The sequence below is a fragment of the Takifugu flavidus genome, chromosome 13 (assembly GCF_003711565.1).
Source record: "Takifugu flavidus isolate HTHZ2018 chromosome 13, ASM371156v2, whole genome shotgun sequence".
NCBI classification, from domain to species: Eukaryota; Metazoa; Chordata; class Actinopteri; order Tetraodontiformes; family Tetraodontidae; genus Takifugu; species Takifugu flavidus.
Genome location: NC_079532.1, coordinates 11,688,017 through 11,714,086, shown reverse-complemented (window position 1 = coordinate 11,714,086; position 26,070 = coordinate 11,688,017). Strand labels below are relative to the sequence as shown.

The window sequence follows — 26,070 nt, the reverse complement described above, 5'->3', positions numbered from 1 at the left end:
TTTTCTTAATTTGTGAGATCAAATGAAATAGAGGGGGAAAAGATTAGAGATAGATTTTGTATTTAAGTTCTAAAGTTATTCAGTGTCTTTTACAGACTGACATATTTGTCATGAGGGCATCTTCTATTGTTTCTCATGAAAGTTTTATGAGGAAATATTCAACGAAATGAGCCATATGAAGTTCAGGTTCACTTGAGTGAGCAGGATTTTTCTTTTATGGTAATGAGGGTTGAAGCACAGCGACCTCTACAGAGGAGGAAAGGACAGCTGAAAAGGCAACATGAGGGCCTGAATTTCAAATCTTTCAGCAAGTCAATACATTCAACTATATAGATTCTTAAAATCATTCTAAACTTTTGTTGTATAAAAATTAAATCAAATCATCTTTATTCAAGGAAGAACTTTTTTACAGGAATAAACCTTGAGCAGGACCAGGTTCCTATGGGGAAGCCTCCTGTTGATGACCAGCTGGGTAGTTAAAAATGGAAACTTTAGTCACCAAAACAAATAAATGAATATATATTTTCCAATTCTTCATTTATTGTTCATTAGTTATGATTATTATTAGCAGTAGATATACAGGATTGTGTAAAAGTGTTATCCATCTATATGACTCATGGAGAAAATGAGGCAAGAGTTTAACCCAGTGACTGCAATACATATAAATTGTCATATATATTTATATAGTTGTTTTTGTTTTTTCTAAAGCAGCATCTGCATAAACATCTTTTATCTATAATTCAGTGCTGATAGCATGAATTGACAGTCTCAAAATGTTTGGATATCAGACTGGATGTAATGTACTTTGTGAATCTTTGTATGCAATCATAGGCAGATAGTGAGAGCAAACAATGACGACCTTTGAACCTTTGACGACCGGGGAGTATCGTTTGTTCAAATTAAAATGCTCTTATCACGGTGGGACTATTTTATAATACATAATTTATAGTATTTTACATCTTCAGTGTGACGTTTAGACAATTATTTGTCTAATCTGCATTTGACGTGAATCCACATTTGCGACAAATATTTTAGACATACATTCTATTTAATCGCTGTATTAATGATCACCCCATCTACTCTAGACAAACTACATTGTTACCAGTGACTATAGCATAAACGGGACTAAAAGTGGTATATAAAAGGCCATTATTAAACCCTTTATTTCACGCCTACGCTCTAGTCCGTCGCAAAAATACGTTCGGGTTGTGTCCGTTCAAATATCCTTCCGGAGTGAAACATGTACGCTTTTAGCAAAAGAGCCGAGCTGTACACCGCCCCCGGCATCATGCGTCCGCAGAAACGACTTGTGAAGGGGGCACAAGTTCCGAACTTCAGATTTCCCTGCTTGAATTCTCACCAGCATTACAGGGTCCAACGCTGTGTGTCACACTAGTGAACGACTTTATGTCACCCGGAAAGTGGCGTTAAGTTAAGCTTCTTTTATCGGATTTATAGTCAACTAGAACAACCTGTTCTGCACGACTCCGGCATGGACGCGGTTGTTAAATTCACGAATCAAAGTCAAGGGAGGGACCGTATATTCAGGTAAGTAGTCATGTCAGTGTGTTCGGAACAAATGCTGTGTTTACTGGACCCTTCCACTCTGCCGACTTTAATTATTTCAGAGCCACCCAGTATGCTTGTGCACTGTCGATCTATTTACTTCGAAATAACCCGGAGAAAAAGGATCTCGTGGCTAAACTCAAAGGCCTCGAAGCCAGCATGAGCGCTGGACGAAAACGTGAGTATTTTCCAATTATAATTACATTCTTTCAAGTAAAAGACAGCTAAGTGGGTAATAATAAACAGCAGTTCCACGGACGTCTGTATTTGTTATTTGAGTATGAGTAAGTCCAACCATTTCTGCATCACAATTTTGTTTTATTGATTGTTTTATTCAATCTAAATCGACAATTTGAATGCTGAGAGAGGTATGCTTCACCTTTTGTGTTGTGATTGCTTATTATTCTCGCCATCTGTGGGATTGAGGATTAAACCACAGATCCTATTTATATATGCACACCGATATGTTCATTACAGTTTGCAAGAGCCACAAAACTATTAAAATCGAAATAGAATCAGTTAAACGGAAAATAAGAGGATAATATGATCCTTCTTTAAAGGTCTGGTCTAGAAACTGATGCCATAACTTGTTTTTCTGTTTTTAGCCGTCCTCTTTCTCCGATAGACTGTCGACACGTCCAAGTTAAATTCCTCCGTTCGCCCCACCATTATTGTTCTAGTCCACAGCTCTGAGTGCTGAACAAATCTGGAATCTTGTATTAAACCTGATGGAGTAATCAGACACTTTGTTCCTGAAGTTCCCTCTCAAGTACCCAACGCCGTCACGCTGGAGTTCCACCAGATCAGAGCTCTGATCTGCCTGACCTGAATCAGAAAAACAGGTTTTTACCAATTCACACGGAGACTAATGCGACGGTTTTTGATGTTAAATTGAAACGTTTGGCTCCATGTTGGCCGGCGTCCCAGGCGGGCTCTGTATCAGATGTTTTGGCTAAAATATTCCCAAAATCCGGGCAAATTTAGAGCTGAACCGGTGGGGATCTGTGGTCTTTGTGGCCTCTTTATGGCTGTGGTGTTTGTGCGTGTTTCAGGCAGATGATTGTGTGGACAACAGCGTCTGAACTGCTGCAGTTACAGGAGCGACCTTTACACACACATCAGCCACCACTTCACCAGTGTTATTAATTTATTCTGTAAATTAACAAAGAGGCAAAGCACAGTTTGGTTTAAAGCTTGATGATGATTAGAGTCTATTGAATAAAATGGTTGGGAAATGACCTGACATTTCATGTTAAATTGATGACTGCTCTCATACACACACACACTCACACACACACACACGCTTACTCTGTACATCTCCCTCCTTTTTCAGTGTTCAGACTGGGGAACACGGTGAATTCCATTGAGGCTGCCCAGCGAACCGTGCGACTCTCGGACCGTGTGCTCCGCCTGTGCCTGACTGCAGCCAACTTCAGCCGCGCCTTCTACTTTATCTGTGACAATGTGCTCTGGGCTCGAAACGTCGGCCTCATCCGTGAAATCGACAAAGAGCGATGGAGCCTGAATTCCTCACGCTTCTACTTCCTGTCGCTAGTTTTGAATTTGACCAGAGACGTTTACGCCATCGGGCAGTTGATGGTCCAGAGGCTGAGGGACAAACACTTCAGGCAGAAACTGGATCGGCATCTCCAGGAAAATCCAGAAGTGGCCGACGTTGTGGTTCCTCAGCTGGACGCTTTCCTCTTTCTGCTGCTGGATAGTCTCAGATCGCACCCTGAGGTCGGCGCCGACACGCTCAAGAACCTGTGTGATCTCTTCATTCCCCTAGATCGGCTGGGGATCTACCAGACGAATGCAGGGGTGGTGGGATTCTGTGGTCTTATCTCCTCACTGATCGGGATCCTGACTCTTGTTCAGCCACAGTTAAGAATCAAACCCTGATAATGATTTGGAGATGAACCTTGAATGCTGTTTAGAGATAAACACTTATTACTGCAGAGTTCTGGTAATGTTGGCCCAGTCAATGACCCGGGGTCAAAAGCCTTACACAATTACACCAGACAAAACACACTTTTATTTTTAAGAAAATGGTCAGTTTTACTAATGTGAGCACAGTGTGACATGGTTTAGGTGTTTTGTTTGCTTGTGGATATTAATAATTGTAACTAAACCTTAAAATGGGACCAGTTAAGTTTTAAAAAAGGCTTGTTTCAAAGGAACACATTGGTTTAAAAGGTAACTGTTATGGGTTAAAAATGTGTTTTTTCCACAGTAATTTCTGAAATGAGGATATTTCACATCTTTCTTTCCTGTTATTTCTGTAAAACTGCTATAAGTAATTTTCTTAAGGGTTTTTTCAATCAGATGCTCTTAAAACACTTGAATGTTATGATGCAATGAGCGCTTTGTAATTAAGCTCTTAATATAATGGGTAGAAGTGGTGCTGCATCTACTGGTATTTATATTTTCTTTTGGGAAAAGTTATCAAATTAAATATATGAATAGCAGGCCTTAAAGCTTTAGATGTCAGGAGTCTGTGTGTATAATGTGTCATAAATTTAATAAAAACCCATTCACACATGGTTAGTGTAGTTCTAACCAGCTGTAGTTGGCAAGTAGCGCGATACTGCCCCCTAGAGGAAATACGCTGCAATGACTTGGACATTAAACTTTTATTTTTTTGTACACCGACACAAATACACTTTTCTGAGAGCTTTTCTCAAGAAGACGACATTGTGATAAAGCATTCACCATTTTAAAATTGCAAAAATATATTCAATTTCCCTTTCACCATACTGTTAAGAGTTTTGCTTTTAAAAATTGAGCTACCAATGAATCCAAAAAGGGGAAACAACATACAAAGTAATAAATAGGACATTTTGTTCTAAAAGTAGATCAATCATTTGCGATTGGCATTTTTGTTTTCACATTTGCAAAGATGCCTTTTTTTTCTAAGTAGATATTCAGTAATAGCCGGCATTTATTCGATAAAAACCTCTTTCTTGGGTCATTAGTTCAGATGGAAAAGGAAATTGCAAGATTAAATAATCAACTGTTGTGTCCCCTAAACAGTTCACGGTAGTGCAACACATGTAATTCAATTCATACATTTACAAGGCATCTAATGTCAGTTCAATCCAGAATTTTTATTAACAAAGCACTTTGAAAAGTGGCAACAGTGTGAAACTACAAATATGTCTGGCCCGATGATAGTTGCATCCAGAGAGGGTCTGAATGTAAAAGGCACCTTCAGTTTGCTGATTCAACTCACCAGTTAACAAGAAACAAATCACAGTTGAGGACTTGGAGCCCTTCATCCAGGGTCTGGTTTTGATTGAGGAAACACACACACACACACAGACTCACACACACTTCAGAACAGCCATTATTATATGATGATGTGATCAGACTGCCGTTATTGTAAGCAAGAAGGTCGAGATTTAACTAATCCCCGCCTCCTAATTACTTATGTGGTTTCATAGTTTGGATTTGCAGTTACAATTCTTACATCAATTGTTGCTAATAAATATTCCTTTCGCAGAAATGTTCCCGTGTGCGTAGAACAAAGCAAGTCTGAACTCTTCAAACACCCCAGAACACCAGATGTAATAATATGTACATATAATTTCATCTAAGATGCGTCTAGTGTTAATAAGACACAGTAAAGCCGACTGAGCCTTTTCCATGGAGAAATCGGGAGACGTGCAGCACAATTTCCATAGATTTCTGCAAATGTTCTGATAGTGGTGCGCGATGATGGAGTCATGATCTGACAACCTATAAAATACTAAAAGCAGCTGAAACTGAAATAACTTAAGATGTCAAATACACAAGACAAGGACACGGATAATTGCATGGGACGACTAAACAGAAATTTCCCTAGAATGTCGAGAACTGTGCAGGTTAAACCCCGAAGAGAGAACTGAAGAACAGGGGACCGTTGTGCTGAAACAAGGCAAATCTCACTTTCATCCTCAAACCATTATTAAGACAATTCTGAGCTACACTGAGGCGAAGTCAATACTTGAAATCTGTTTCTAGCTGAAGCCACTGAGTACCAGACAAGCGAACTAAGACGTGTGTGGCCACTAGGGGGCAGCATGCCGCTTTACCCGGTTTAAACTGCTTCAGATATGTGATAAAACACAATGTTAAAAAGAAACAAGAGAAAAATAAATGCTACCGTGTGGCAATTACTGTTAGTTAGCTAAGACTTTAAGACTAAAACCAAAACATTGTATTTCATCAGACAAGCTAAAGTAGCGCATCAAAAACCCCTCTAAACTCTCACCAAGCTCCAGTAATTGTTAGAAGTAATACGAGAGGAAAATATGCATCATAAACCTTAAGAGACATGTAACTTGAGATATGCGAGTGGATGAGGAGAAGGCAGCTCATGGTAGGCTACATGTAAGTGACATTGACACCAAACGAACAGTAGCACTAGTTTATAACCAGCATGGTCATACTGGAAGAAATGGTGCTGAGGCATTATAACATTTCTTAGAAATGTGGAAAAAAAATGGAAAAATGGCAGAAAAGTTAGGCTCGAAGAAACTGGTCCAAGAATCTGGACTACTGGATTTGGTTACACTGCGCTGCACCGTAACAAACTTTGTCTTTCAATCAGTCCCATTAAAAGACCTGTTTTTCTCTTCAGATTGATTGTACCTTCAAGTTAATACTTTCATAAATCAGCTTTCATTAGTTCTGACGACATAAAGGATACTAATGTAACTAGGCAGGAAGGATCGCATCCGATTTTCATTAGAATAAAAGATGGATTTGGCCTTTAGTGAGTGATCCGACCCCTTCGCAGCAGAACAAAATCCAGCCTCTTTAGAAACCACATTAAAGGGTTTGATTACGAGTTGGTGGTCTCAGCCGCTCTCTTCAGCTCCGCCGACCATCAGCTGGTGTCTCCGCAACACCAGGACCCAGCGGGGCAGCCTATGGGTGCGTCAGGAGTCTATTGGTCCAGTCGCCCTGGCTCGGGGTCGAGGACGGTCACGACGACAGCTGGTGTGCTTGGTCATAATCTGTGATCAGGCCTTTGATATGCGACAGTTTCTGGTGGAGGTATTCACACCGCTTCTTCTCTTCCCGATACCCAGGGAACTTCTGAAATGAAACAAAGGAGGCCCCTGATTGCCAAAAATGAACGACTCGGCCCCCCAAAAGTGACTGTTCTCCCCACTGTTTACACACCGTTACTGAACTGCAACAGGAGGCGTTGTGTTTTAAATAGTAATCTGCTTTACTAACATAAATGTTACTTAACCTTCCAACCAAATTTTGAAGTTAATGTTACACAACATTCTACTTTATATTAGAGCTTATGTATACTAGAGTCGAATGAGGCGCTATCGCCCCCTTCTGGAGGAGCGAGGAATTACAAAAACATTTGATTTCCAAAAAGCTATTTATGTGTAAGAAAGCTGTCACACACTACAGTCCTAAATATAAAAGTCTGCGTGGGCTCCACTGTAGACCTAAAGAGAGTTACATCAAGCAAATGCAAAACAATTCTTACTTTCTTATATTTCCTGTACTTCTGTAGTATTTGGTCCTCCATAATCTGCAAGGATTCCAGAAGTAGATTATGATGCCGTTCAGGTGTCGTGATGGCTGTTATTTTATAAAGAGGACAGTTGAAAGTACTTGGCCAGGGTCAGTACCTTGTACTCTTGTGTTCCCGGGGACAGCGTGTTGATCTTTGAGCCCAACTGAACAAACATCTCCGTGATGGCCCCGATCCGGTCGTGGAGAGCTCTGTACTCGTCATACTCTCCACAGAAGTCTTCCTTGTACTTCTGACGCTGCTCCAGTGAAGTTATGGTGCTGTATTTTCTAAATCAATAAATACATGATAAACTAGAAATTATAATCTGGGCCAAAGTCGTCGTTCAAAGAGCAACTGCATTTCTTCAATCCTGCCAGGAGATGGCACTGTTGAGCGACGGCGTGAGCCTGGTTACGTCATGAAATTTATTGAATTCTGCTCAGATGTGTACGTGACAAAATTGGGTTTTTTTTAGTGCCACTTCATTCAAACATCCCCTTCTGTTTTATGTACTACTATAAATGTAACTTTAATTTGGCTTTAAGACCAACAAAAATATGGGGACAGCAGCGATGATCTTTGGTGACCAGGTGACGATGTGAGAACAATTATGGTTAATCATTACTCTCGCACAAATCTGGCCTTGTTGAACAAGCTGTAGCTGTGTGTATTTATCTTACATTAAATAGTCAGGAAGTTCCTCTTCTGATAATTGATTGACAGGTGTTTTCTCTCCCTCGTGGTCTGGAAAAAAAAACAACACACATCCAAGCAGTGAAAAAAAAGAGCAGATCCTGAACGCAAATGTTCACATCAAGGCTGATGGACTCGTTTTCAGCTGCCTCAGATAAGAGATCTGTTCCAAGGCAGGCAGTCATGTCAGCAGCCCAGCAGCAGGCGACGCAGCCCGCTGACTCGCTCGACCGCGGGTCAAACAGCTGTTGCACAGTCAATCAACAGACCGGAGTGCAGACGGGAGGGGGGGCGCTGGTCCTCACCACACTCCCCGCTTCAGCAAATCAAAACACAGGCTAAAACCCAGCCAGGCGGCTCTTTTTGGCTAAATCAAATCACGCTATAAGTGAGTAAAATATAAATAAAAAAGGTGTTTCTAAAAACAAAGCTGCCCTTTTACCTCTGAGTTTATCCTGGTTCTGCTTCAGGTCCGGGCTGGTCTCGATCCAGTCTGGTTTGAGCCGCTCTCGCTCTTTGTGCTTTTTGGACCTCTTCTTTTTGTGTTGGCCGTTGTTGAACTGCTGCTCGGCGCAGACGGACGCGTCGCCGTGCGGGATCTTCAGGCTCGGGGCGGCGAGGGCCGGCTCCGTCCTCTCCGCCTTGGGCGGCGCCAAAGACCCGCCGCCGTTGTGCGGCGGGCACAGGCGGCTCGGGCTCTCCCGGACGTGGCTGCCGGCTTTGTCAAAGTCCAATTTGACCTGTGCGGCAGTGTTTCCGTGGCTGGAGGAGCCCCGGGCCTCGCCGGTGCCGCTGCCTCCATGAGAGGGTGACGGTGGAGGCAAACTATGCTCTGACAGTCTTAGTTTTTTGGGGGTCCGACAGTTGGAGGAGTCGGTGGGTAGCGGGCGTTTCTGTGAGGGGAGATAAGAATAAGAACGGTGAGCAGAAACTATATACTGTTGATTTGTTATTCACTTAAAAGTGCTTTAACATACAGCTATTTTAAATCAACTTTAACCAATCTGATGAATGTAACAGTTTTTCCTTGAAGTTTCGTATTAATGTTATAAATCCTCCTATTTAAACTATTTTCAGGTGAAGCTACAACTTCGATGATAACAAGATCTTGTATGTGATCAAATGTCTGCTTTATTTATTTTTGATAATGTGGACTAAAAATCAAGGAACCATAATTCCTGGAGCATCGGAAGTACACAGCCAAAATTGGCATTTTGTGGGGATTTCTGAACAGTTTCATAAATGTTGTTCTGAGAAAGAAGAAGTGTGTGTGTGTGTGTGTGGGGGGGGGAGTTATTTCAAATATAACAATTACCGAAAGATTCTTGGCAGGGCTGAGTTGTGAGGCGGGGGAGTCCACGGGGGCTTTGTGGAATGAATGACTGGACTGGGGACTCTTCAACTGGCTACTGTGGTGCTGCTGGAGTTTCCTGAAGAAGCATTAGGAAAAGAACGGCATCAGTGGGACAGACGAGGGGTGAAAGACCTGGACCGCCTGGCTCATAAAATACACACACCGGCAGCATTACGAGCAATCGAACGACGATAAAGGATTTTTGAGGACGCCGTAAAAACTGCATCCTTCTTTTATAGTTACCAGTGACAAAAGCATTCCTGTATCCATGTTTTGTGTATCCAATGATGAGTTTAACCAGAAGAGGAGCACAAAGACCAATACGGTCCAGGGACCAGAACAATAGCAGATTTGGCCTCCTGCAGGAACCAAACCCTCTTCTCTGGTAATCTACTTCCTACAGTTCCTTCCTTAAACAGTCACAAGTCACCCATCCCCCACCGGCCAGTGGCTTCCCAGTCATACGGTCGGTGCGAGAGCAGTTCAGAAGCATTAAGCATTGCAACAGGAAAGCCTAATTGAGAGGAATACAGGAGATAACCCGAGGGCCGAGCGCGGGTGGTAAACAGAGGGGCTGACACAATAATACGTGGTTGTTTTGGTGGGTTTTTCCCCCGCAAAACTGTCCGTAAAGTGAATGTTGAGCATTTTTATTGGCGGGACGACACATACGAGGAGAAGCAATTCTCCCTCTGCAGCGTGGCCTTGCGCTCCCATGCTAATATCATTTGGCAACACGCTGGAGGAACATTTTTTCCCCCTGCTTTGAAGTGTCCATTAAAAGATCCGTCCGCCAGAGAAGAAGTCGTTTAAAAGCTCCCCATTTCAGCAGGAGCACGGTGGAGATCTCCGCTAATCCAGGGGCCTTTCCGTAGCACTGCCAGCGCTGTCAAAATGCATCCGTCCCTCATTCTCTCCTGCATTTTATACCCAAATTTGGTCCGAAGAACAAAAAAGCAACTGTGGAAACGTGCTAGTTGCTCTCTAATGTCTGCCAGTGGAGCACAAAGACAGAGCACAAAGGGACACAGTTGGCTCAGCTCAGGGGGCAGCACGCCCAGCATTTCTCACCCAAAAATGTAAAACACTGGTGGTGCTCTAGGCACATGGTAGGAAGGAGCTCGTGAGTAAATTAACCCTGATGAGTCTGGAGCGTACCTCAGATGAACTAGATGTAATGCGCAACACCCACCTGATTAGCAGCCTGTGGACAAATTGCTTCTCCTCTTCTAGGTAGCCGGGCCAGTCTCTCTGGACGTGCCGGTAGAACTCATCCTTTAACGCGTAGCTGTTGTCTTTAGGATTCAATTTACCGACCTGAAACAAAGGACAGATCCCGCTGTTAATAAACAGAAAGAGGAGAAGAGATTACAGCAGTAAAAGGGGCCGGAGAAGGCCGTAAACCTACAAACCACACCGTATGTTTACATAAAACACGGCCTTTCTTCTGTGGGTCTGTATCGTTTCCATGGTGAACAGTTTGAGCTGCGGCCTTTATGCGCCATAATCCAGCTGATTCAAAACTAAACACTTTGGCTTTTGAAAGTAGGTCCCAGATAGAGACACCCCACCCTCTAATGTCAAAACACAGTACTCTCCCCTGCAGAAGATTAAAGCACAGCACCAATTACAGCTAGCAGCGGTAGCGCCGGCCCCTCTCGCTACTGACGGCAGAGACACTTAAACAGGGCGAGAGAGCAGCAGAATTCCCATATGAGCTTTCTACTCTTTAATATCCAATGTTAAACGTGGCTTTTTTTTAAAAAAAAAATCTGACCCAAAGCTAATCTGTGCATCTACTCCGATCATTAGTCCAAAGTCTCACCTCCTCCAGTACCGAGGTCAGGTCAGCCTTGTCCTTTGGACCGGCACGCTCCCTCTCCAGCCACAGTAATAACTCGGGTTTCCTGTAGGGTTTTAAGGCCAGGTGATGAATGATGCGGTCCCTCAGGGGCCGGTGTGCCACAGGGCTGGGAACCAGGCTCCTCTTGTTGCTCGGAGAAAGCTTATTGCTGCTCTCTGAGCCTGTTACCAGAGCCTGCTTCCTCTGGACCTTAATGCACTTACCTAAGATGAAAATAGCACAGGAGAGACTTATTGTGGAGGAAAAGCTTAAAAGGTTATTCAAGAAAAATGCTGCGTCACTTCTTTTTCAAGTCAACGAACCCCTGCTCTGATGTGAAACCCTCTGTGTTTACATCTGCAGGACGTGTTGCTGTGCGCTAGAATAAGGCTAACGCTAGCCTTGTTCTACTGGCAAATAAAACAGAGCGCACAGAGGCTACGGCTAGCAGCACAGGGGCCCCTTTCTTTCTGCTGCAGGACTAATTCAACTGGACTCAGCAGGCAGTCCTTATAGATATCGTCACACTGTAATCTCATTACAACATTAGCCCATACTTGGGAGGTTTCTCGAGGTCAAACCTTCACTGCGTTTCCATGGGGACAGCATGGACGAAGTGTCATAACGAATGTACTCAGGAGACCTTCCACTGCACGGTTCAAACTGGTTCCCCTCCCTAAACGTACATTTACATACAGGTTTTGGCTATTTACTCTATTTTAACAGTACTAATATGTCACTCCAACAATTTGCTCTTCCAAAAGTGACTCTGGCAGGAAATCCTTTTTACATCAGCATAAATGATTTTAGGCAAATACGCTTCCTGCGTTTTAAAAAAAGAAAATAAAAAGTGCACCGCCACATTTCCAACGTGACACACAACTACATCTTTTGTTCTTTTGAGCGGTAAAGCACCGAAGAGGCTTTGAGAGGTCTCTGGTTTAATCTACCACTTTGTAACTGGGCCGTTTCACAGTACCTTTAAAGCGTAAAAAACCAATTCGCGCACACATTTCGCTTGGCTTTTGGTGACTCTTTCACCCTGAAGCAACAGAGATTTAAATCATACGGCAGTGAAACGTGTGTACATTTTTTCTACAGGCCAACCTGTAATTGTGACTGGGTCCATACACACGAGTCTAGCATTACCGTGCCATAAAAAACACTCGGGCACCACAAAACAACTGAGCTCTGGCCACAGAATGTGGCACAAACCTGTGATCCAGAACATCTTTTTTTTGCTCTTTTTGGCATTGATGAGGACGGAAGGACAGCTATAGCGCTAGAAAAACAACTTCAATGGAATATCCAGGAATGGTATGCGTCTGGCAAGACCTGAGGCCTCCAGTACTTCTTGGGAGTGTGTGAAAGGCTTTTTCTCCAGCAAAATGATGCGTAATATGCTGGGACCGGCATCAACAGCTGGTTTTGTAGCGCCGATGTCCGGAATATCATGTTCTAACCACAGCGAGCACAGTATTTTTCCATTTAAACACGTCAACAAGATATTTATAACACATTTCGAATCACACCGGGCATCTAAATAGTATGAGGCCAGACATGTAGGTCATCTATAAGATTAAACCACGGTCGATTGCTTCATCACTGGCTCTAAAAACCATGACTCAAGCCGATAAAGAATGCTCACTGGGATGGCTCGGAGGGAAGAGACGCCTCTTTATAATGCAGATACAATTTCAGCAAAGCTTTATCTGCAGGGAAGTGTTGGCACTAATTTTCTGGTGACTGGAACCAAAGAATAATTGCAACGTTTTTCACGCGACTAGTTGCAACACACCACTTGGGTCAATTATGTGATAACTTTCACGCCGTATGGCACACATTAGCAGGCTGAAATGGGGAAGGACCAACGGTTTAGAAGCCCTCTGAGGAGATGAACCGCCCGGTTATCTGGCGTGGAGCGCCTAGAGGCCGACGCCACCGTTGCTGGACGCCGCAGCGGAATCTGCAGTGATCAGGCGTGAAGCTTACTTGGCCCTGGTTTGATCTCAATTGCCGTGCGGCTCCAGATGTCCTTCTCCACCTGGGACATGCGCTCTCGGGTCGTCTGGTAGGAGTCGTCCGTGGCACAAACTGTGATCTTGTCCTGAATGCTGCCCTGGCCCTCCAGGTGATCCCTGCCCTCCCTGTCCAGAGGCGAAGAAAAAGGAGAGATTTAGGAGTATAAGCTTACAAATTCCCTGGCTCTACTTAACTGGCCGTCTGTCAGATGGAAGTGTGCAGACTTTTTGACTTGTCTCTTATTTCTAGTGTCTGTTAAACAACTTTATTCGTGAAGACCGGAGCACAAATCCAGCAGTTTCGATCGAGCAGCGACTCTTGCTTTTCATTTACCCTCAATCTCGCTCCCGTTTTAAAGGCCGCCTGACAGCTGCAGGCCTTTATTGGCCGAGACATCGTTTTTATTTCGACTTCCATTCAGAGCCGACTGTGGAACGGGTGGCTTACCCTGAGACATACTGGTGAATGCAGTCGAAGCTGGACTGGGGCTTGTCTTTGCTGTCGCTGGACAGGTAAAACGAGAAGACCCTGAATGCATCAGGGGATTCGTGAGTCGGCGCTGGGATCTTTATGTACTGTTTATTTGGGGGGGAGAAAAAAAGGGAAGGAATGAAGCATTCATGAAATAGACACAGTGTTTATTAACTATTGGTGTAACACCTCCTGTCTTGGAAATCTTACACCTTTAAAGTTTTAACAGTGCCCTGCAGTGCACCCTGCCGTGCTTCAGGGCGTCTGCCAGCGCTGCTAATTTGAGCGGTAAGTTACGTAATGAGTATTTTGTAGCGCTTCCCAGATGTACTAGGCTGATTTTTTGGGGCTGGAAAACACTTTAACCAAAAGATAAAAAGCTAAAAAGAAACACTGAAGAGTGATCACGTGAGCGGTGACCTGTTTCTGCTGCACGTTGTCCACATGCAACACAAACCAGCAGGGTGAGGTCTGTCTCCTGAAGAAACATGTTACATAAAATGACCCAAAAACCCATTTTAATGTAAAAAGTCATTAACCAACAGGTAATACGACCTTAAAAACACACACACCGTGTCCTGCGCCGCCTACATCTTTTGTCCACATACAAAATGGACGCTTTGGCACTTTTGTTGATTGGGTGTCCTAAATTCAAAGCGAGCTGTCATTACCGGCCATCATTTACAGCTCCGCTCCCTCGCAGATGAAGCGCAGTACGTGCAAGCACATTTCAGGGGCAGATCGGCCGTCAGGACGGACCTGATGCCGCCTCTTTAGCTATGGGTCACAAGTGATTGATTGCAAGCTGCCTGGCTCGGAGCACAGAGTCCCTGGCAGATGTGGCAGGCAGGACTATAGCTGTCACAAATGCCCAGTCATGCAGCAAAGCCATAGCAGTTTTTAGCCAATAAACAGCTCCTCTCCTCGACGCCCCTCCTCCTCTTCTAAACCCCAAAGCATGCCGTTCACCCTGCCCCCCATCAGCCTCCAGCTTTCCTTCATGTACACAAGCCCACCCATGTCAACGCAAAAAGTAAAGCAGCCATCCGGGCCATCGACACTGGAGACACATTAATTCCGACCTATTTAAGTCGGGGCATTCGCTCGACGCGGCGCGGCAGATCCACGTAAACTGATGGAGACTCGGAAGCATCAGCACAGAAGCAACAGGCAGCAACGTGCACCGAATACCTCCCGCTTTAGGAGAGTTAAGGAGAAGCTGCCTGGGTCCGAATTAGAAGAAACCGGACTCCAAAACAGGGTTATTGGCATAAATGACACGTGCAGAAAAACCACAGGTAAAAATGCATCTTTCCAAAGAGCCGACCGATGTTAAACTGCATGTTTTACATCGCAGCAGTGCCACCAAGCCCCGTCCTTCCATCAGCAGCGGAATCAGCCCCCTCCAGCCATGCATTAGATTTGCCTGTCACCCCCATCCATGCCACTGTGCACACTTCACATTCTAATTCTAATCAATGTCACTCAGGTCAGACTGTTAAGGGGTCGCCCCCCCCATTTTATTCACAGCTTCCTTCCCAAGCTTCATAACCATATGTCATTTAACCCATTGGATCCTAGTTTCTGAGTCCTAAAAAGGACAGTTTAGGCTGGTAAAATAATACACACTCATACCAGAGATATGTAGATTACTATTTAAAAGCACTTAACAGCCAGTTATAACAAATTTAATTTAAGAGAATAATATTAAACACACAAAACCTGGAGGCAAGCAGTAACCTGCCAGTCGGGAACTTGAGTTATTGAATTGTGATCAGTTTCTTTTTTTAAATGCCATAAAATAATAATCCAAAAAACAAAGCTTATTCTAATGATAATAAAAGTATAGTTTAGTATAGTTGGGGTATAAAGTTCCCCCATCCTATCCTATTCGGTCTGAATAATACTAACATCCCAGAATAGAGGAGCCGGTCGAGCCATTTTCACACAAGCCCTCAATCCAAGTTTCTCTACGTCTGCCTGTTCGCACATGCAGCAAACTTTGTCATCAAAGACTCGCTGGCAATTGCCACTAAACACTCCATCAATTCATACCCACAACAGGAAAATCCTGTGCTAATGCTTATGAGCCAGACTGGAAAAACACAGGCCACACAAACACAATCCTAATCGAGTCTTAGAGAGAATTAGCGCGTATATGCAAAGTTTGTACTGAGAGTTTGAAGTGTGAATGTATTAACGCGCTCGGAGCACAACTTAAGCACGAAAACAAGAACGCTCACCAACCAAAGACAGCGGCACTTTGTTGTAAACAATAAAACGCACGCCTGAGTCAGAAGTATGTGCAACAAAAAAAGGCAGCACACACGTATTTGCTTGCCAGGTATTTAACGCTCGCATGTCCCAGAGCAAGTAGATTGTGCATATAAATGTGGCGTAACGGTTTGGAAGCAAAGGCTAACGAGTGCACTGCCGCCCCTCCTCCCACATTCAATAAAAACAGACATCCTGGAACTGTAACTGGCCGCGCCGCCATTGTCTTCGGAGTGGTGGACAGAAATTATTGACGAGGCATCGGACGCGGAAACGGGCCAGTCCAAATGAAACTGCTGCAGGAGGCTTTGAAGGACGCTAGCGAGCGAGCTACACAACGGAAACATCCTTTTTGGATAGGAATCATGTGATGATCTGGAAAGAATCCCGTTTGATTCTTAAAAGGCAGAAGAGCACGTGAGGTTTGAAGAAGAGGCAAGAGGAATCGCTGCCTTTCACACCTCATTAAAGGTTGCTCAAAACATTTGACCTATAGCCCCTCTGTGAAATCGTGCCCTTTGACCTTGCAGAAATCCCTCATGTCTCCACGTACAAAGAGCTTCCGTTGCATCAAGATGTCGAGGACATTTTCCACTAATGCCCCGGGCCCTTGCAGAAATTTGTTCATTTAAGTTTGGGGTATTGTGGGTACCAATGTCCTCCTGTCGGTGGGGTGAGTTCTGACAACAGGAGACTCTCATTGGTAGGTGATTCATTCTGTTTATGGACAAGTGATGCAACTACTGACCGGCTTCTGAAGAGTCTGGAGAGGAGCCAGAACAGATAAAACAAAAAGAAGGCTGAAACCACACAGCCCTTTCACCACATATATCGCTCTGGTTTTAAACCTTCGGCAGTATCTCCATCAAATCCCATTCTCCTCGTAAACTGCTTGTTTATTGTTGGGATAAGTGTTGCAAACACACTCTTCCGCCTTCCTGGAACTACAGAGTCCTCTGAAACTGAGCTGATTACTGTAAGGAAATATAACAGTTTTATAAGCCTTGGAAATAGAGCTCATGGCCAGCATGCTTACTGTTCCACAGGCCTGGTTTAAGGAAGTCGTGCTTAATAACCACATTGCTTTTCAGCTGAATGCGCGTTCACGTGGACTCGATTAGATCTTCCGAGTGTGATGCCCCGAGGTCACTGATGGGATTCAGAAGAGCGTATTAATACCAGTGAACACTCGGTTAATGCCAAGCGGTCTTTCATGATGAACCTAAACCACTCGCGGGCCTGTGCTGGCAGGTCTGTGGTCCTGGAGGTTCTGTCAGTCAAGCAGCAGTGGATTTACAGAAAGGTGCTGAGTCACAGACTTCATACAGAGCTTTGCTCTAATCCTCCGAGGCCGCGTGTGCCGTCATTTGGTCTTTTCCCACTCCGCAGGGTCACACAAGTGTCACGTACTGTCCTCGACAGCGGATACAAAGGCAAGCAGATGCTAAAACCGGCGTCTGTGGCTTTAATGCCGACGGCACGGGCAACGAGCAGAACAGACAGTAGTGTTCTTTACAACTTATCAAATCGGAACGCAGAGTTCAGGAGATAAGGGGAGATAACAGCTCGGAAAAATGAAGCTCAGGTCAGAGAGCAACGAGCTCTGTATTCGCATCTATATGCAGGAGCTCTTATTGGTTGAACTGTAAGCAGTTACCCTGGGGTAATTGTACTCTACTATATTGTAAATGCCCCCAATAACAATAACAGAGCCTGCAGGGTGACGTTCTAGGGGAACAACCAGTGATGCCATATATGACAAGGTGCATTCAGAGATCCTACTGACAGATGATGTGTTGATGTCATTATGTAATTACATTACGTAATTATAATTATCCTTATAATCTAACAGCCCATAGAAGGCCACTTCACACAGTGGAAATAGGCGCTTTCATAAACAGACCATAAACACATCACATTTGGCTACAGGAACTAAGTTATATTTTAATTTCGATTATAGGAATGACTTTTTTGGGGGTAGTTATTTTTCTCCTAGGGCCTCCAGTTTGCACTTCAGTATCTTTTTATATTCCACTCAACCTCGAGCTCACTGGTCACCAGCAGAGATGGTTCTGCTCAAGGTTTCCTCCTGTTATAAAAAAGGTTAGGCTTAGATCTTTTTATTGTCACTGTTGTTTTGTTCGTGACTAATGTAAAATAAATAAAACTCAACTGAAAATTGAAGTAATTTTGGTGTCAGTTTGATATCCATTCCAGACCAGAAGAGCACAGGAGCAATTAAATTTACTAACATATTGTAATTATGATGGCGTGGGTCTTTAAAACGGAGGATTAATTAGCAGAGACAAGCTTAACGGCAGTTTATTATCATTAAATGCTCCCACTACCGTGGGCAATCTTAATGAAATTGAACATCTTCATAAAAGCTGGGAGATTTCGGCTCCCAGAGTCACTGTGAACCATCTGACAGCTACAGCAACAAAATGGCACCAGAACAACACTCCTTAACACCTTATCAGAGCAGCCCCCCCACGGAGCGGCTGGCTGATACAATAACTGCCTCTCTGGCCACAGCCCAGCCACATCTGCTGCTCCAGAGCCTGAGGGCTTAGAGATGTCAAATACTTTCAAGCTGTTATAAGGTGTGAACTGGACTGGAACAGAAAATCTTGGCAGGGGGCTCAGCAGTTGAACAAGGACAAAGGCGACCTTCGGTGGTGTCCTCGTGTTTAAGAGAAAAAAAAAGAAACGCCATCCTCAGATCCAACTTTGATGGGGTTAAACGGTGTTCTTAACCCTGCCGTTTGGCATCGAAGGACAGAAATAGCTTCAGATTCAGATTCAGATTTATTTATTGCCATTGTTCATGTAGTACACAGTATTACACAAGCTAGGAATTTGTCTCGGTGTGATGCTGCAACATTCAAGATAGAGAAGACAATAAACACTAGAATAAGATAAGTAAAATACAGACATATATATATATATAGCTTAACTAAAGAGATCCTCTCTTGCGCTCTGCAGGCCAAACATCTGCGGCGAAAGGCAACGACCAAAATGAAACCTTCGCCTTCTGGTATTTGGCGTCACCGAGATGGGACCAGACTTGCAGATGTGCGATTCAGCCCGAAGTTTCAACCTCCTGCTCCTCCGCGTACCGACACTAGTTACCATTGTCTTCTGATCTGTGCTGCTCTGCCAGAGCTGCCTGCCTTTTGTTGCGGCGTCTTCCCCCACAAAGCTGAGTGCAATGGGCTGTCGGCCCGCCTGGATTATTCATGAACAGCGGGGACGTGTGGCTGTGGGTTGTTGCGGGGTAAAGGGAAGGATGGGGGTGGGGGGGGATCTGTGTGGGGAGGGGGTTTGGCGGTGGCTCCCAGTAGTCAGTGTAATAAGGGATGGGCCTACCAATCTTCCTCCAGGAATGTGGCAAATATCTAAGCGGCGAGGAGGGGGATGGATCGCAGCAGGAACAAGTGTATCTATTCCAGATTTGCTTTTTATTTCTGGGAGGCAATTTGAGATGTATCACATGATGGACTCCACAAGTTGACGACTTGCCCAGATAGTTGAAATCACTCGGCGTTTCCTGTCACGTGGCGTCCTGCAGCCGCCGAGACTCTGATAATTATCTGAAGGGAAACAAACAGAACGATCCCTCTGACCGGCGTCCCTGAGCTTTGACATGCGAGGTGGAATTTCTCTGTTTGGCAGCGTAAAAAAACACGGGGGCATCGTTTATTCTGACCTCAAATATGCGCGCTCGGCGAGCCTGGATGGATGTGGCGGGTCGGCGGGAGGGAGGGGTGCAGGAAAGCCAATGAAGGAGGGGTGGGGTCTGACGGGAGTTCACGTGGGGATATGGGGATGGGCAACTGTCGAGCATCCCCCAAGGTACTGCCTGTTATGCCAAGCAGAATCAGTCTTTTTCCAAGAAGCCTGAGCTAATCTGTCAACCTCAACAAACACTCTCCATCTCAACGGGCCTGACACCCCAACCCCCACCTACTATAGGTGCCTTCCTCTTTGTACACTGAGGGGTGGAGGTTTGTAAAGCACACACAGGGGTTAGAGAACAGGCTCCTCCATCTGTAAATCAGGTTTTATTGTTATTCTTTGGTAATTCCTTCTATACTTGGGTTTATTCCCGCTTGGATGCACCGACAGCATTAATATATTTCCCCTGTTGATTTCTAACTGTTTCACTGGAGCTATTCCACAAAAGCACTCGGAGCGCCACACTGCACTCCCATTACTCAACTCTCTCCAAGCTAGCAAGCAAGCCCTTTAATCCTTTAACAATTTGCAGATTGTGCCTTGGAAAGTACGTACGGACCAGAATAATACACAGGAATTCACAATGAAGCCATCAGGGTTTTGTTTTTTTTCCTAGACTGAAGGCATCAGCTGTGAGAAGCCCTCAGTGTTTAGGGTCATCGTTAACCCTGTTTCTTACTGTACACAAACACACCGCAGTGTTATTGTTGCTCATATCCTGTTGTTCTGCATTTTTAAGTCCGAGCAGAAAAAAAAAAAGAAAGAGAACGAGGGGACTGAACAAGCAACTCCTCTGAGACGAGGTGTCGACAGCACGGGTGTCATGGATTTCGTTAGCGTCTTGTTTTTCATATTACTGATGGTGCCAAAAAGATATTGGATAATTAACCACGTGTTTGTTTTGCGCTGCACATTCTTCTCTTTGTCTGATAGGCGAGCCAATAAAAGAGAATAAATCTGAAAAACAGTCAAGAACTCTTCTGCATTTACATTAAGTGCAATGCCATGATTAGAATTAATGTAAAAACATGATGTAAAGCATAATTAGCATTATATCACCATGTCCTGCAGATTCCGTTGCTCTTATAGGATCCTCTACTTTACTCTGAAATCCACACCTGTGTAATTTTCTCCACAGCCCTGAACAGCACTGTGTTCGTGTGGATTTTTCCACTGAGCTTTTTCCAACTTTCCAGGGCAACAGTTGAATTTCTCTTCCCAGATTCGCTAAATAAACAAAATAATTGCACAACTGCGTCTCCGTTTCCGCGTCTTGGCGTTTACGCACGTGTGACATCCGCGCGTGTCGCTCGCGTCACTGTGCCGATTCTTTATCAGCAAAAACATTTTCAAGGGCGGCTTTCCAAAACAAAAGCACCCAAAGCCTCCATCCGAGCATCGCCGCCGCCTGCGAGTCCCAATCAAACGTGCTGCGGGTCGTTTCCTCTCCGCAGGCACTTTGATTGATAACTGGTTGCATCACTTGGAAAAGCTTCCGACATCACGTTGCTCCACAGCGTCCCGGGGGAGCGTTCTCCAGCAAACGCAGGCAGAACACATTTGTTTGACTTTTAAATAAAACACAGTCTCAGACCGCAGGTTATTGAAGAAAAGTGCCTTTAAAATCTAAAACCTGCTCAGGCTTTTCCCTAAAATCTACCCTATGATCTGCAGCGTCTCGCTGCCTCGGCATAAACACGGTGGGCCTCCAGAACAGAAAACATAGAGGCTTAACACATCTGGATGAATGGAGCGGCGTGTGCCCTTTCAGAAACACGTGGGACAGCTCTCCCTCTTGCTGCTATGCCACTGGGACAGGACGGCTCTCAAACCACATTCCTCTTATTGTTATTCTAATTAGCTTCCAGGAAAAAGAAGGAGGACCAAAATAATGCGAGCATGCACGCTCGCATGCTGGAAAAGCTTATTTGCAGGGCACGGTGGGGGGTAGAGCCGGAGAAGCGGTGTGTGAGATAGAGGCCCCAGCGTCTCTCAAGGATTCAGCCAAGGCATGGGGTAAAATGGCAAAATAATCAAGAGGGTAGACAGGAGGGAGCCCAGGGGAGGCTCGGCCTTCCCACGTAGCCATCATGAGAATATCTCCAAGAGAGCTTCCACATTCCCCCTCGTAGCCGCTGCCTTTATGTGACAGCTGTGCACATAAATTCAAACTGGGCCATAAACCTAAACAATTACTCCTGCTATTGCGATTTAACATTTATGAACCGAGAGGAAAAATGGAGCCGATGTCACCCGGCACAGCGAAGCGTTAGGCTCCATCCGTGTTTACCGTACGGCAACATAAGCCTCTGCTGCTGGTAAATTTCAGATATATATGCACCCTGCTGCATCGCACAAATTTAAACCTCTTTCTTTTCTTTTTTTCCCGAAATGGACGGGGGTCCGGTCAGCAAGCGGGAGCGTAACGGGGCTGGAAGGAAAATAAGCACAAGGGTGTGAAATTCCAGGCGATGTGCACTCACACCAGCTCTGGATATATTCCTTAATCCCTGAGATTTGAGTCGACTTGGCATTTAGGAAGTTTAAAAATGTATTTATTTTTACTAAATTGATTCGTCACAGTCACCATTTTAGACTTCTGATGAATTTGAATTAGTTTGGTCAATCAATCTTGGCAGGCGGTTTACAGAAGGGTTGGGTAATAATGCAGGTTTACAGAGAAAGGCGTCGGAAAAGAAAAAAAAATAAAGGCCCAGCATGCTTTGGCCTGTGATGCCGCTGAGCTCTGGAGTGGTGCCAGGACAGCAATGTGAAGAATTCCGCCGGTTTTTGTGGCTTTAGAAGCTCCTCTTTACAGGAAATGTGACATGAGCCCGAGTGGAGGAAGATCAGAAAGAAACAGTCGGAGCAAACCTCGTCACCCTGCAGCACATGACCTCGCGGACCTCACGCTGCTTCTGAGGAAAGGATGCGCTCAAGCAAACACATCCAGCAAATAAAAAGAAGAAGAAGAAGAAGAAGAACCGACGGCCTCCCCACATCTGCGACTGTAAATCTCACCCGGCAGATAGGGCGCAGTTCATCCTTTTGGTCCGTTTTGTGCCAGACTGCCACGTTCACCATCATCCTCCCCCAACTAACGGCTTAATCTAGCCTTCCCCCCACTGCCAGTGGTAGCAGCTACCTCATTAATGCCCTACCGTCCAGCGTGGGGACCATTGTTGGAGGGGGAGGGAGGAGAGCGAGCTCCAATCCCGCGAAGCAATTTGAATATGTAATGTGCCAGCCGCGATATAATCACCAAATCCCATTCATAGATTAAAGAACACTTAAATTACACTCACTTAACATTTCTTCACAGGGATGTTATGAGCTGGTTAATCTGACGCTTTCTCCGCAGAGGTCTCATGATGTCACACACACACACACACACACACACACACACAAACACACTCTTTGGGTTTAGGACGCGTTTTCCCCTGCCCTATATTTGTTCTGAACGGACAGAAATTCCACCATATCTTGCATTTTAAATCTTTTCATGTCTTTACAGAAACAACAGGCAAGAAACCAGGGGGGCTCCCCGGGGTGCGTCAACTCCCCGCGCCTCCTCCCCCTCCCCGAACAAAGCCTCCCCAGTTGCGATCCTGACCCAGTAACCTGCCTAGCAGCCTGGGGGTACATCGCACCCAGTCTCAGGGCTGCGCGAGTGCACAGGGACGGCGTTTGTGTGCGGAGCAAAGTCACTTTTGCCGACGCAATCGGCTCTTGCGGGGATTAGACCGGCTCCTTTTAGAACCGGGCCGATTGGCTGGTAAATATGCAGCAGCCCAGCAGCAGCTAGCGACGGCCCGGCTCATCCCTCCTTCAGCCGCACAATGCGTCGCCTCTGATTGGCAGACGGGAAAGTTGTGATGAACAGTCGACAAAAACCCATCGAGCGAAGGCAAAAATCAAACGTAATTGCACTACGCGGCGCATACGATTCGAATGAGGAAGCGGTCTACGGCGAATCAGAAGAAATTAGAGCGTTCAATTTCTGAGGCGTCGGGAAGAGTATGCAAAACAACTTACCCCCTGGCTCCCCTTGAAGCAAATCGCCGGCTGATTTGATAGTGATGCCTGAGGACAGAGAGAGAGGAGAGGAGTGTGGTCAGGAGTCACATTCGGGTTGAATCGAACCGACAGCTTCGTTCGTTACCAGAGGAGAGGAGGAGGATTATTCTCCCACATAAACAGTTCAATGTGACAATCCTCGATGGGCTTTTCTTAATGAGAATCCACCACATTAATTGCCATAATTGTCATTTCCCATCAGATATCACGCCCCTCAGGAATTTTGTCATATTTCAATAACTTGGGGGGGATCTATATATATATATAATTAATGGAATTAATGAAATCTACTGTTTACAGGGAACCTAGTTCATGTCGAGGTAAAGAGAAATCTGTATTCCTCTCGCCTCTGAATACAGAAATGCAGAGACAAGACAACAACTCACCGCAGAAGCAATTCTATTTCTTTAAAAGGTACTTTTTAAAAGCTCCTCGATATGATTTGCGGCCGCTCACTTCCTTCTCCCTTCAAACTGATAAGGAAATATAAATCATCAGAAAAATCGCGAGGCCACGCGAGCGTGCTTAATGGATGGGGGCTATTATCTGTGAAATACAGCTGTGTCCGTGATTGACAGCGCTCTTTATTTATTATTAACAGTGTTGGGAAATGTCCTCCCCGTCGAGGAGCTCTGTTGTGACTTTCCCAGTTGAGCTTTTAATATGGAATTTAATGATGAATATGAAAAATTAATGGCAGTGTTTGTTCCACCGGCTTATTACACACGTAGCCGCGGGGCTAAAACTAACTGAGAGGCCGAATCTGCCTGAACGTTTCTCAGACAGTCCAAAATAAACAGGAAAATATTTCCATTTTGGCACCGTTGTGCACTGAATCACTTAAATCGTGTCAGCACATGAAGATACATCATCAATATCCAGGTTTTTAAAAGCTAACCTAACTGTAGGACATAAATAGTTAACTGTGGTAGGTAGTTTCAAAGCCCGAGTAGATTTGCATTGACTGAATCATTTGTCCTTACATAATTCAGACTCATGGCTCTTGTTTATCTGCATTTTTGTCATATTATGTGGCTTATCATGCATTCCATGCCTAACAGTGGACAAAAGCAGCTACATTCAAAGTTAAAGCCTCGTTTTGATTGAGATGCATAAAAATCAGAGGGTAATAAAAGCCGTGAATATATCAGGTGCAAAAACAAACTGGTTCAGGTTGAGGCTGCTGAGGGCAAAGTCTCTGCGCCTCTAAAAACAACCTTTTCTGAGCTGCTCTTTGACTCGGAAAAACTTTTGCTGCAGCCTCTCCTGCCTCGGTCTCTGCTTCGGCCTGCACGGAGCTGTCAGGCTGTTGCGAGTTTACTCTGCACCACAAACCAAAAGAGCCGTGGAGCTGGGCGGTCTTCCAGGCGCGTATCAGGCAGAAAAAACACACAATAATACTAATAACGCAACTCAGCCGAGTCCCCAGCGCACGTCCCCACATTCCCACTCCGAGCGGCGGGGCTAATGTCTCATCCTGCACCGCTGTGGGAAAGACCATTTTGAATATTTTAAATGACCTATTGGATCATAAAAACAACAAAACAGTCTCTGGTTACAGAGGACTGGAATAATTTGCTTGATGGCTTGTTCATTAATTTCTCCCCGAGAGCGAAACGAACGTTAAAACCAGCGAACAGAGAGAGCAAGAAAGGAAATAATTCCGATAATTGTCCGCTGCTGATCTACATTTCAGATGGAATATTACATGTAAAGCAAACTGCAGATTTTCAGAGACCGTGATCGCGCAGAGGGAACTTTAATTCCGTTTGGTTTTTCGGGAGATTACGCGCTGGTAAACAAGCGCAGTTGGAAATAGCCCCAGCCTCTCCTTTTCTGCTCAAAACACACTTCCCTGACGGGTCACGGGAGGGGGGGGGGGGGGGGGGGTTACACTCGTGAAAACATCGCTCCATTCATCCGATATAGCCTGTTTTGATCACAATAAATTCAAGCTTCGGGCTTCTCTCCGTCCCAAACACAAGCAGCCGAGGCGCATTCGCCAACAACGCGTTTGTACGGAAAACACGCTGAAAAAGCACTTCAACTTCACTTTCTGAGGTCATTTAGGAAGAACGAGCCGCGTTTCTGTGGAATTTCACAGATGCCCACACTTGGGACGCCTTTGAAAGACATTTAAATATATATATATACACTAGGCTGCAAAACGCGCAGAAGCGCCAAAGTTAAAGGCGATGGTTTCGCTTACCTTCAGGTTCTGGAAGGTTTCCAGGGTCCGGATGGCGGTGTCAGTCAGTTTGACGTGAAATCGAGTTTGATTTGGGCTGTTTTTGTGGATTTTGCTGCAGGAGAGCCCATACCGATGCTCCTGTCTCAGCGCTGCCATTTTTACAACTGAACACTAATTGGCGACATTCTGCCTCCTACGTCACGGTGGAGAAGGCGTGTGGGCGGGGCCAACACACAAACACACGCACGCAGGCACGCACATGGACCGTGGACAAACACACGTAGCCGGAGCGTGTTTGCCCCCTGCCCGAAGTAGAT

At 45.0% G+C, this 26,070-nt stretch overlaps 2 protein-coding genes and 1 long non-coding RNA gene across 3 annotated transcripts; 1 reads left to right on the top strand and 2 right to left on the bottom strand.

The window, feature by feature from the left end:
* Window positions 1-1,248: 1,248 nt before the first annotated feature.
* On the top strand, window positions 1,249-4,037 carry pex11a (peroxisomal biogenesis factor 11 alpha). The gene is made up of 3 exons (XM_057053174.1): window positions 1,249-1,548; window positions 1,629-1,744; window positions 2,900-4,037. Exons 1-3 carry the CDS (start codon window positions 1,493-1,495, stop codon window positions 3,466-3,468), a joined length of 741 nt encoding a protein of 246 aa, XP_056909154.1. The 5' UTR covers window positions 1,249-1,492; the 3' UTR covers window positions 3,469-4,037.
* Window positions 4,038-4,184: 147 nt separating this feature from the next.
* On the bottom strand, window positions 4,185-25,998 carry LOC130536906 (RNA polymerase II elongation factor ELL). The gene is made up of 12 exons (XM_057053171.1): window positions 25,772-25,998; window positions 23,521-23,568; window positions 13,450-13,577; window positions 12,973-13,127; window positions 10,963-11,204; window positions 10,330-10,454; window positions 9,099-9,213; window positions 8,226-8,676; window positions 7,771-7,834; window positions 7,206-7,377; window positions 7,061-7,105; window positions 4,185-6,648 (listed from the first exon to the last, which is right to left on the bottom strand). The coding sequence occupies exons 1-12, from the start codon at window positions 25,907-25,909 to the stop codon at window positions 6,535-6,537; spliced, it is 1,797 nt and encodes a 598-aa protein (XP_056909151.1). The 5' UTR covers window positions 25,910-25,998; the 3' UTR covers window positions 4,185-6,534.
* LOC130536910 (uncharacterized) lies at window positions 19,035-23,514 on the bottom strand. The gene is made up of 2 exons (XR_008953501.1): window positions 19,457-23,514; window positions 19,035-19,340 (listed from the first exon to the last, which is right to left on the bottom strand). It is a non-coding gene; the product is annotated as an uncharacterized LOC130536910 (long non-coding RNA).
* Window positions 25,999-26,070: the final 72 nt, after the last annotated feature.